The sequence below is a fragment of the Micromys minutus genome (genome assembly GCF_963924665.1).
Source record: "Micromys minutus genome assembly, chromosome: 17".
NCBI classification, from domain to species: Eukaryota; Metazoa; Chordata; class Mammalia; order Rodentia; family Muridae; genus Micromys; species Micromys minutus.
This window is the reverse complement of record NC_137952.1, coordinates 27,673,903-27,685,958: the sequence shown is the minus strand read 5'-3', so window position 1 is coordinate 27,685,958 and position 12,056 is coordinate 27,673,903. Positions and strand designations below refer to the sequence as shown.

Here is a 12,056-nt window from a genome sequence, read left to right as displayed (position 1 = left end):
ATAGCCAAGGCCTACAAATGGACATTATACTCCTCAGTATGAGGACAAGTGGCTGAAGATGTGATTTGCACAGAAATAGTTTAGGTGGCTCATTTCTGTCCCTAGTAGTGTTAGGTAGCTATGGGACAGCCACTCTCTGCTATGCTATGCAGGGTGATCCATACTCAACAAAGGTTAGCCCAGAGAAGACTTAAGGTCCCCTGACATCCAGATTGGTCTTTTGATTCAGAGCAAGTTACCTCACCTTCCTGAGTGCTCCCTTAACTTTTCATTCCTAAGATTTGAGCTCCTTCCTTATTCCCTGGAGCAGGGCACGGCTAAGATAGGGTAAAACCCAAAAGTGAGCTTATATACATGACTATTATGTTCAAGATATAGATAAATGTGGGCGCTCTGCCTTGATTGGAGGTGTGTTTTGTCTGTGCCCACCCCCGTCGTCTTCCAGCAGACTTTCCGGTGCAGCTGAGGGTTAGCGGGGCTCGAGAACAAATGGCAGACGTTCTGCTTTGGCTCTGCTCTAGGATGAGGCCCTGACCTTTCTGCTCCACTGTGTCCTTTCTTCCCTCCTTCCTTTCCATCTTTCCTCCTTTCTCCCCTCACCCAAGAATATTTCTTTACTGTATTTTTTAAATTATTTTATTTAGTTCGTTTAGTTCTAATATATATAAAAGAGAGCATGCAATTCTTTTCTTTTTGTATTTGGTTTATTTCACTTAACATGAAACCCTTTGATTTCATTTTGCTATAAATGAGGATTTTCTTTTCACAGCCAGATAATATTCTATTGCAAATGTATATGTCACGTTGTCATTCTTTTCTTTCGTACTGTGGCTAGGGATTAGACACAGGGCTTCTTGCGTTCTACCACTGAGCTGCATCCGCAGCCCCCTTTTTACTTTTTTTTTTTTTTTTTTTTTGAAGCGGGTGCCAGGGGTCTTGCCCAGGGTGGTCTTGAACTCACTCTATAGATGAGTCAGGCCTTGAGCTTTCGGTCATCCTCTCTTCAGGTCTATTATCTACACAGGGATGAGATGCAAGTCACAGCCATTCTTAGTTATTTGAGGATACTGTACATCTTCCATAGTGACTATTTCATGTCATCACCAGCCTTCTAAATAATATCCATTCTGAGCGAGGTGGGATCTCATTGTAGTTTTGATTTTTATTTTTCCTGATGGTTAATGATACTGAGCAATTTTTCATGTGTTTAACTGACATTTTTCTTTTGAGATCATTTGGCCATTTTTTATTGGCTTATTGGTTCTTGAGGAGTTGCTGTCTTTACTTTTGAGTTTGTTATATAGTTTAGATTATCAACGCCCTGATGAACACTTTCCCCATTATATAGATTGTTTTTCACTCTGTTGATTATTTCTCTTCTGTGCAGAGACTTTTTAGTTTGAAGTAATGCTATTTGTCAATTTCTGCTTTTGGGGTGTGTGTGTGTGTGTGTGTGTGTGTGTGTGTTTTCTTTTTTAAAACCCTTTCCTCCTCTTTTCTGCCATTCCTCTCCACACCCCTCTTTTTCCTCTTTTCTTTTCTGAGTCTGGCTGTAGAGAATGGGGTTCAACCATCAGCTAGAAGTGGAAGGCCAACTCCAGCAGCTTAGGGAGAGGAAGTGGGGCTGGCACAGAGGCTCAGCAGGAGACCTGAGATCACTTCTTCTTTCTAGATGTTTCTAAAAATAAGAGCAAAGAGCAACCCCTCCCTCTGCTGCCTCTCAGAGCCTGGGAGGCTCTATTCACTAGGACACTGGAATAAACAGTTGAACAGTGGCTGTACTGAGAGCCCAGGCAGCCTCTAAGGTTCCTTCTATGCACAGAACCCCTTTAAAGACTTTCAAATGCTCCTATTGCAAAGCAGCGAGAGCACCCTGATGGGTAGCAAGGGAGCTGGCGATGGGTCAGGCCGGAGTGTGTAGGAGCTTATCCTCATCGCTCACAGTGACGTAATGTCCACATAGCTTCCCGTGCACATTCTCTTCTTTAGGAGGGGCTGTGCCTTAACTCCAGAGTGGTGTCAACTCTCTAGTGCAGTAGTTAAGTCCAGGACCCAGGGAAAGAACCCAAGGCCTTGAGGGGCTCAGGACAAAATAAATGAACCAAGTTCAAGGAAATTGAAACAAGACACACATGCATGCACACACTCACCCACACACTCATACACACACCAATCGGGTGCTTTCTGGGTCCACAGGACATGGGGCAAGCAACAATCAGACTTGTCCCATCACTGGCCTAGCCAGAGGCACAGGCACAGCAGTCTTCCTCCTGGAAGGTTGCTTTAGAATCCTAACATTCATTGCCCTTGCTTTGTGTGTGTGCTTTTTTTCTTTCCCTGACAAAACTTTAAAGAGAAATAAGCTGATTTTTTTCTCAAATTCTCATTTAACAAAGTCTATTTTTATAAGGGAATATGTAGGAAGAATGGCTATTGTTTGTTTTATTTTCTTAAATGATTTGCTTTCCTGAAATAACAACGTGTTTTAGATTTCAAACTTAGAGCAGATGAGTATGGGAGAAAAGTATAGAAGGATTTTAAGTGGCAGGCTTTACTGTCTTAGAATTTAAAATATGCTAAAAATAACCCACATATTGTACCGACACATATTAACTGAGTCCAGGAAAATAGGAAAACAGAAAACAACAACTATACAACACATGTCCCACACTGTGCCTCACATTACTTGTATAGGCAACATGGAAAGCTGGGAAACATTAACTGTAAGGCCTTATGAAGATGCGTGACGTGGCTGCAGTGGTGAGGCCCCAGTGAGCAGTGAGGGTAAGATCATGGCTTTGGGGACACTCGGCCGAGGGGCAGTGTCAGGATTGGAAGCCAGACCTGAGCCCTGGAGACCACAGTGCTGAGCTGGCCAGTGATGCGGCGCTTAAACTCTGTCTGCTGCCCCTGTTTAACTTTGGGATAGCGCACAGTGAAGATAATGGAAAAGATACTATCTCCCAAGGTATAGATTGCATAATTTTATCAGCACTATACTTATGGGACTAACAGAATACAATGGCCAATTCACAAGTAAGAAAACTAGAAGCAAAGAATCAATTTGCAGAAAAAAATGGTGGTCAGAAAGAGGCAAAATTCAGGTTTCCCTTTTCCCACCCTTTGCTGCCCTGTGCCCCAGCAACGAGGAATGTCTGTCTCTCAAGCCACCCTGGCAGTGTGTTGTGTGAGGCTCACAAGTACAAGATGTGCCTCATGGAAATCCACAGTGTTGATAGCTCAGTTAAGTGGTATCTGCTGGCAAGGCAGCTGTCTCACACAGTGCATAAGAAAGAATATCACTTAGAGTCATGTGTGGTGGGGGGAGGGAAGGAGGGAGAGAGAATGATTGTAGCTCTGGGACACAACAGGGTTAGCATCAAAGGCAGGAACTCAGCATGACACACTTTTTTCTGGAAACTAAGTCAAAATATAATAGGAAGGAAAACCAGTTGTTTTCTGGGTAGGATTTTCTCTCCAAGTCTTGATGACAGGGGCTTTAGCCACTGCTCCCAAGGGCATCTTTAAAAGAGGTAAGAACCTCTTAGGATGCGTGAAGGCAGGTGGTGTCTATAAGATGACAGTACCTTTGCCAGTAAGCAAACCTTGGGGACCTGAGGCTGATTGTTTAGAGACTGAGTCAGTGGTGCATTTCGGGGAAATGGAGATGAATGTCTGAAAAGGCAGGTTTGAATTAGGAAGCAGCATACTTGAACAATACAAGGAAGGGTTAAGTCTAAAACAAAAGAGTTTGATGGAAATGAGCCTTTAACAATTAGTGTCTCAACCCTCCCTCTCTCTGCTTCATCTGAGAGAAGTCTCACTGCACCCCATTTTGGAGCTGTACCATGGAGTTGCTATCTCAGCATGTATCAGAAGGCAGTTCACCTTAGAGAACAGACACTGCCCATAGCATCCTACATATGAGTCCTGAAAGACACCAGTGTCTCCAGTCGGTTCTAGAGTGTCAGGGATTGGGGCCCAACGTTCTCCTCCGGCAGTCTGCTATAAGTGAGATGCCGTGGGTTTCTCTCAGCTTACTTTGCTAAAAATGGCGGCATTTTCAAACTACAAATAGCCTTATATATTGTTTTTAGTTTTAGCGTCTAGTATAATTTTAATGACTATGTTTCACAAAAGAAATTAATTTTTTTAGTTTCTCTGTCTCTGTCACTTACTGGGATTAAAGGTCTGTACCACCACTGCCCAGCTTGTTGTTTGTTTGTTGTCTGATTGATTTTTAGTTTATATATATGGACGTGTTTGTGGGCCATTTTGGTGCCAGAAGAGTCCAGAAGAGGTCTTCAGATCCTCTAGAACTGGAGTTATAGCGGTCTTACAGGTTCTGGGATTCAGAACCTGTATTTACAAGTCTAGTTTTTGGGGTTTTTTTATGCTTTAAAGGGAGATCATGTGAGGGTGGGGTGACACATGTAGCCCAGGCTGGCCTCACACTCGCTATGTAGCTGAAGATAATCCTGTCTCCTGAGTGTTCCCCATTCTACCTCTCAGGTCTCTCAGGTGCTTTGATAGCAGGTCAGCCTGCCTACACATTTAGTTTTCTTTCTTTCTTTTAAAAGATTTATTTATTATATACAAGTACACTGTCACTGTCTTCAGACACACCGGAAGAGGGCATCAGATCCCTTTATAGATGGTTGTGAGCCACCATGTGGTTGCTGGGATTTGAACTCAGGACCTCTGGAAGAGCAGTCAGTGCTCTTAACCACTGAGCCTTCTCTCCAGCCCCACCAAATTTAGTTTTCTAATTCTTTTTTTTTTTTTAATAATTATTTATTTGGCAGGAGAGGGAATGTGTGATGCTGTGGATGAGTGGAGGTCACAGAACAACCTACAGGAATCAGTTCTCTCTTTTTTTTTCTACCATGTTGGTCTAGGGGATCAAACTCGGGTCATCAGAAATGGCTGCAAGCACCTTTATTAGTTGAGTCATCTTGCCAGCCCAACTTTATCTTTTAAACATGAATCATTAATGTAGAATGTTAGCTTTTGTGGACAATTTTAAGTAACCTAATGCTCTTACTGCCTTTGTTCCTGTGAGGCAGAACTTGCGACCTGCATGAGACCTTATGATGCTGTCACTTTGTCCCCTGCCCTTTGTTACTCTTGACTTTCCCGGAACATGGAGGTAACAGGAGTTTGGCTTCAGTGAAGATCTTGACGCTTTCTTCTTTTACCTTGGGAAACAAAGTGAAACAAAGTTCATCAGTTTGGTGGGAGGGACCTGTGGGAGCCAAGAGAGGCCCTGGACCTCTGCAGCACATCAGCATTTTGTGTGAAAAAGAGGAGGCCAGGTGTCTGCACTGATTTAGTCACTCCAGGAAAGAGCAGGAAATCCATCTTGGGACAGCAAATCTCTGCTTGGAGATGTTCCAGCAGAAACTCCTGACTGTCCTTCTGTGAGGACCATGACAAATCTTGCCTTCCACCTCCCTTTCCCAGAATGGAATGGAAAGTGACGATTGCATGATAACATGAGGGTTTCTGATTACAGTAGAATGTGCTGTAGGAACGTAACCTTGCAGTGCCTGCTGTGGCTCCCTCAGTACCCAGTGCCCTCTTGCACTCTCTGCCCTCCTGCCGCTGCCCCACCCCGTACAGTTTCTTTAATGCAATGGAGTCCAGTCCTGCACATGGCCTCAGCAGCCCCTTCTCCAGTGTCCTGGAGCCCTGCTAGTCTCCTTTTTTGGCAGTTGTCCTTGCTGCTGTGTGGGGAGAGCTCAACAGTAGGCCTCTTGCCCTGTGGCTCACACACCTGACCTGTTGACATGTTCTTGCTGTACATTCCAGAAGTGAGCAGTGTAGGAATATTAAGTCCCTCTCTTAGTGTCTCACTGAGATCTAGGGACTTCGTGTTTTGGAAAAATTGATACTGAGCTTGTGGTTTTGTAGAAACATCACCCTTCCTGTGGGAACAGTTTGTGTAAAATAGTTTTACGAAGGTTTGACATGTTTAACAATGCCAGCTGTCTCCGGATAGACTGACAGGACACAGTGTCCACCAAGTCATGCTCAGAGCTCTGTTCCTCCCCCAGGTCTAGAGAGCAGAACAGTAATGGTCGATTTCTCTCGGAGAACTTGACCGGCAGTGATTAGCGGTTCCCATACCTGCTCTGCACAGTTGGACTTAGGGTGCAGAAGGGGCCAGGGAAGAAGAAGAAAAGGTTTCCCTTATATATATATTCTGTGTTATTTGTAACATTATGGAGGCTTTCAACTTTATGCATCTAGTTCTACTGATCTGACTTGGGAGATGCCAGCTTTTAGTCTCCTGTGGCCAAGTGTTATTGCAAGATCCCACAATGTCATAACTGCTCTGTGCTTCAGAGTTGCCTTGCTTCCATCTCTTGGGCTGAGAAAAGAGTGTGTGTCTAGTCCAGAGCCCCTTAAAGGACAATTCTTATGAATGTCAGTGATGGCACCTTGGGCCTGAGTGTTCCTCACTGCCCACGGGCTGCTCTGGCCACAGCTGTGGAGGCTGAGGCCGCCTTGGCTTGCATTCCCAGCATACCTACTTTCTGAGTAACCCCATCACTTCCACTGAATGGAAGAACTGAGCTGTTCCCAAGTGTTTTCACAGACACCGAAGTTAGGCACTTGTAAAACAGGAAGAGGAGAGGCACTCTGTTTCCCCCTTATAACATACACAGACCTAACAAAGATACAAACCAGGCTCTTTGCCTGGGGTGGAAGTAACAAGGTACTTCCTGCTATTACTCATTGCCTCACAATGGGAAATCTCCCAAGGACAGAGCAGATTCTAGTTTAGGTGTCTCCCTTTACATAGAAGGAAACTGAGGTCCACAGGGAAAGGCCTTTGTTTAAGGTCTCAGAGAAAATATTGACAAAGGCCGAAAAGATTCTAAGCCCAAGTCTGCTAGAGCACACGTCAAAATTTCCCTTCCATTCCACTCTGCTTCCTAGTTGTTGGGCAGATGACTGGAAGCATAGTAACAGAGACCCTAGTCAGAGGGAGGAGGTGGCTGGTCTGAAGGAGGAGGTGGTAGCAAGCGAGAGAGACCAGGAAAGAGACTTGAAGATGGTCAGCCAGGACCTTTGTTGACTGTGTCTCCTCACCTATTCTCAGCTCCCTTAGGATTGCTAAGCACCCAAGGGATGATATTACCCAGAGGTACCGGACCTTTGCTGAGCTTGAAGCACAGGGTCTTTGGACGACATGCTGAGTCATTGGGGCATCAGAAAGGGGTACCAACCCAGGACCTCTAGCCATCTGCAGAGCAGTGGGCAGGATAGGATAGACTCAAATATTTTAGCCTAGGAGTAGTGCATCCTCAAGGAGGCAGCAAAACTTAAGATGCTTAGACAAGGACAGGAGGCATATAGGAGTAGGAATCTGACTGAGTTTAAGGCTCAACTGTGAGTATCTCAGCTACTTAAACTTTGTGAGATTTATAGAAGGATGTTAATTTACAGATCAAAATTAGCGATATTTGTAGGACACCCGAGTGTTTGATAAATGAACCACAATTAACACTAGGGGATCGAGTGACAGGTAGAGATGGCTGCAGCTCATCGTCCACCTCTGTCTATGGAATGGCATCTATTCTGTGGCTCCAGGGAAGTTACCTTCAATTCCTTCCAAGTTCCTGCTTTACAGTCCACTTCACAGGCATCTTTAGCCTCTGTCTAGCTTCTTTTTTACAGACATCAGTGAAAGGAGAGCTCACAGTTAGAGATTTCTGAAAGGTCCAGTTTCTGGCCCCAACTATGCTCTGTCTCTTTCAGATTCATGTGCTCGCAGCTGCCCAACCAAGTTCTGAAGAGCATCAGCATCATCGACAGCCCTGGCATCCTGTCTGGGGAGAAGCAACGCATCAGCCGAGGTCAGTGCCCCAGCTGCCCACCCTACCCTCTCCGCTATGAGCCAAGCATTTCTACTCCCGTTCCATTTTTTCCATCCTCCAGGACAGTCACAGCCCAGGGCCTCCCACAGTATCCTAGGCAACCAAAGAAGCTCTAGGAAGCAAGTGAAGGGGTATCATAAGTTCTGCCATTTTAGCTGGTACCCAGCTCAGGTAAATCTCCGGCACTTAAGAGGGGAATACCTCTTAGTAACTGTTCACCTGGACACGAGATTCCGCCCACTGGTGTGGATTTTACCCCGGGGAGCCCCTGAATCATCTTGCCCTGTAGAAGCTTTTACTAGGCAGACTCTGTCCTATGATGGGAACACAGCAGAAGCAGGCATGGTTTCTGTCCTTGAGGAAGTAGAAACGAAACAGACACCTTTCACGTTGTCATAGAACTAAATAGGGATTGGGTAAAACACCAGGAACTACAGCCCAATATCAAGGTACAAGGGAGCCTGGCCTGGAGCGGAAGTATGGAAAGAGGCCACCCCTGAGGCAATGACATTTGAACCAGGATCTGAGAGATGAGTAAGAATTACTCAGGAAATTCTGATGTGGGAAGAGTCTGTATATCAGATCAGAAAGTGCTTAGACAATGACATGGGTCCCAAATAGCCTTTAGCAGACAAGACCATGGTTATTTCTAGACCCCTGGGCACTGGTTGCAAAAGGTATACTGCTGCCTCCTGGCTCCTCTTGCAGAAAAAGGGGACATGGGACAGATCCTAAGACACAGCAACATAGAGGAGAAATGTCTGGCCAGAAGAGATCAGATTGGATCCGAGGTTATGGTTGTGAGACAGGGCAAACAAACCTAGTCCCCACACTGCCCTCGGAAGGAAAGCACGTTTCTGAGGGGCTCTGCTGCTGTCACTTCTCCTAATAGCTTCACAGCCCTTTGTATAGCATGCCAGAGAAACCATGCATGCATGCCACACCTAAATGGCAGCCAGTCTGGAGTCAGCCATGAGTGTGACCAGCAGTGAGCTCTTCACAGTGCAGGAAGCAGAATATAGTCGCTCAGCTCATCTAAGCTGTTTACCAGCACTGAGAGGACTTCCGAGGCATTCTGTGAACCCGCGGTGGGGGTGGAGGGGGAGTCTGCGTCTGCCTGAGCTAAGGCCTTCCCAGGGCTCATCTGTGGTTCTTTACTATCACTAAAAGTGTCATTAAACACCTGAGGCTACAGAATCTGATGATTAGACAGAAAAGAAAAACAAAACAAAAAACAAGTTTACACTGGTCTTCTCTCATGAAGATCCTTGTTGTTTTCTGTTATAAAAATAATAGCTATTGTAAAGAATTTGAATGAGTAAGGGTGTAAAGAAACTCATGTGGTCAGGACAGTTTTTCCTAAATATCTAAACACATAATTTCCAACACAAATGCATTGACCAAACACATGTTCTATAACAGATATTTTGCCATAATTGTCTCCATGGAAACATGAAAGGAACATATGCATTTTATTTAACTAATAATGTGGTTGGCATATTATGAACACTCTTTCATTCTTACAGAGTATTATAGGTTTTTTGTTTGTTTTTGTGGATCTTTGTAGTTCAGTACCAAGAGATGACTTTGGTTTCATTTGAGATAGGATCTTCTATTTCTGAGGCCAGTGAGACCCTGGCTCAGAAAGCAAGGTAGATAGCACCTGAGAAGTGACAGCCAACATTATCTTCTGACTGCCACATGCATGGTCATGTATGTGTACCTGTGGGACTGGACATACACACCAGTTCCACTGTTAAGCTGAAAGGTTGGTAAAATGTTTTGTTTGGGGGTGAAAAGCAAATTCTACAGTTTTTCTGAGCTAGCCCAGTTTACTGCTTCTACATGTCTGGAGAAATATGTGACCTTAAGTCTTTTTACCACAAAACGTTAGGGCTTCTAGAGCATGTCTTCCACATTACCCACCTTTCTCCCCAAGGCAAGCCTTCAGAAGATGTTCACCTTCCTATTCTTACAGTTTTTCTTCTGTGCAGCCATTGTGTGTCTTTCAAGCCACAGCTGCTTCATGGTGCTGATGATGCTTGGTATGAAGCGTCTAGTATGCTTTGAAGATCAGTTTCAACAGTTGACGTGATCTGACTCACATCCTGGTCTGATTTACTGTTGTATACTCACATCCTATGTACAGAAATAGCACATAGGGCTTAAGCCTGCCAGCTGGTCCCTGACATTCTGAGGGGCACAGCAACTGGTTGGAAAGGACCTTGTGACCTAAACAGCAGTGCTGTGGACTGTAACCAGGGGTCCCAAGCCTTTTGGTGTTGGGGACGTACTTGGTGATTGGAGTCACTCAGCTAACATATTCACTATATTAACTGTAAAGAATATATAGTGCCTTAAATCTGCTTCATCTTCAACAACTGTACACATCTCACATGTGCTCAGACTATCCTTCTGTCCTTCTCTCCAGCTAAGAGCACAGCCCTGCTTTTACTAGGTCAGCATTGGCCCATGTAGTACTTACCGACCATGACTACACGGGCATTAAAACATTCTGTTCTGACTTTATTGGTAAGTGCCTGACTCCCTTACAAAGCCTATAAAAGGGAAGGGGGTGCTGATGTGTCGTCCTCACTCTCCATTTCCCTTTTTGCAATTGATAGGCTTAACCCTCAACAAGCCTGTGGCTTAGTCTCTTATGTATGTAACAAAGGCATCTGCTTGAAGTACTCGTAATAACGTAACAGCCATGGTGTACTAGAGCATTGCTGTATGTCACTATAAACACTGCTCGTCATTTAGGATTTGTTATCTAATTTAAACCTGAACATAACCACAAACAAACAGAACCAAAGACTCCTCACACTCCCACCTCTAGGAAGCATCCTTGAAAGCAGTCATGAGAATTTCCCCAGCTACCAGGCCTGATGTGTGAGACCTGAAGAGCAGGGTAAAAGCTACCGACGGCATCACACTTGGAGAATAGGCTCAGGGAAGTGACTGTTTCCAGCATTAGCTGACAGCCTAAGATGTGTAGAAACCATCCAGCTTTCCTGCCTACGGGGAGTCTGCAGAGAGCCTGCTGGGAAGGAGTGTGTGTGTATGCTGGCTGCTGAGCACCCCCAGGAAGATTTACTGACTCACTCCTGCAAACCCAGTGTCTGCCATTAGCTTGGGACCAGGCAGATGTTGCGGCAGTTGAGAATTGTGCTGCTCTGCTACACGTTAGACAGGATGGGCCTGAAGTGGAGAACTCACTTCATGTGTCATACTGGCAACCCTCATGCACATCACCCAGAGTAATGAGGACCAGGGTCCAGAGGTTTGGAGACCAGGCAGCCTCGTATCTATTCTATATATTCAGGAAGGAGTCAGATACTTTAGTGGTTAAAAGCAGAATTTGGGGTCCAGTCATGTGTCTTGCCTGTAGCTCTGCACATCCATGTTAAGTCTGTCATTGCATTACAAGCACAGTGTTTTTGTTCTGAACCAGGTAGAAAGGCAGGTGTGGTTACCAAAGTGATGTGAATGTTTGCAGCCATTCTTCTCTAGGCCGGGCACAGTGAGAAGAAACAGTGAGTTTCTGAGTGATTCCTTGTCTATTTTACAGTGTTGGGTTCATGCAAAGCTCGTCCAACCCACTCTTAGGTTAGGTTAGGTTAGGTTAGGTTAGGTTAGGTTAGGTTAGGTTAGAAGCAGCCTTAACCAGTTAGATACCTCTGCAGAATCTGACAGACTCTAGTAATGACCTTAGAGGTCAGGACATTGTACTCTTGCCTCCTACTGGAGTGTTCTGTGCTCTAGAGTCAACAGGAATGTATGAATGAAACTAATTAGGTAATTGGTTTTGGAATAACTATTTTAAACCTCTCCAAATGGAGATCCTTCAGATATATTTTAGTTTAATTATAGTTAGCAGAAAACTTTTAGGAACAAACAATTAGGCATATTTACTGAATTACACTTCCTTGTCTGGTATGAAGAATTGAATACTTATCAATCAGGAATAAAAACTTTCTAATATATTTATAATCATTTTATTGAGATCAAGTAGCAGCTACATATAAGTCCCAGAAATGTTCTCACTAATAAAAGAATGTGTGGCGGAGTCCTCAGATTTTTTTTCCAAAATACTTTATTGAAATGGGTGGGTAAATTCTGACCTAGTTCACTCTTTGGCAGCTCCTTTGCTCCGATGACAGCACCCAG

The 12,056-nt window shown here is 44.6% G+C and overlaps 1 protein-coding gene across 1 annotated transcript in view; it reads left to right on the top strand.

The window, feature by feature from the left end:
* EHD4 (EH domain containing 4) overlaps positions 1–12,056 on the top strand; it is a 62,916-nt gene that overhangs the window by 15,704 nt on the left and 35,156 nt on the right. Inside the window, exon 3 of the mRNA XM_080930780.1 lies at positions 7,768–7,865. Coding sequence (XP_080786906.1) covers positions 7,768–7,865 — 98 coding nt within the window. The remainder of the gene's footprint in view (positions 1–7,767; positions 7,866–12,056) is intronic.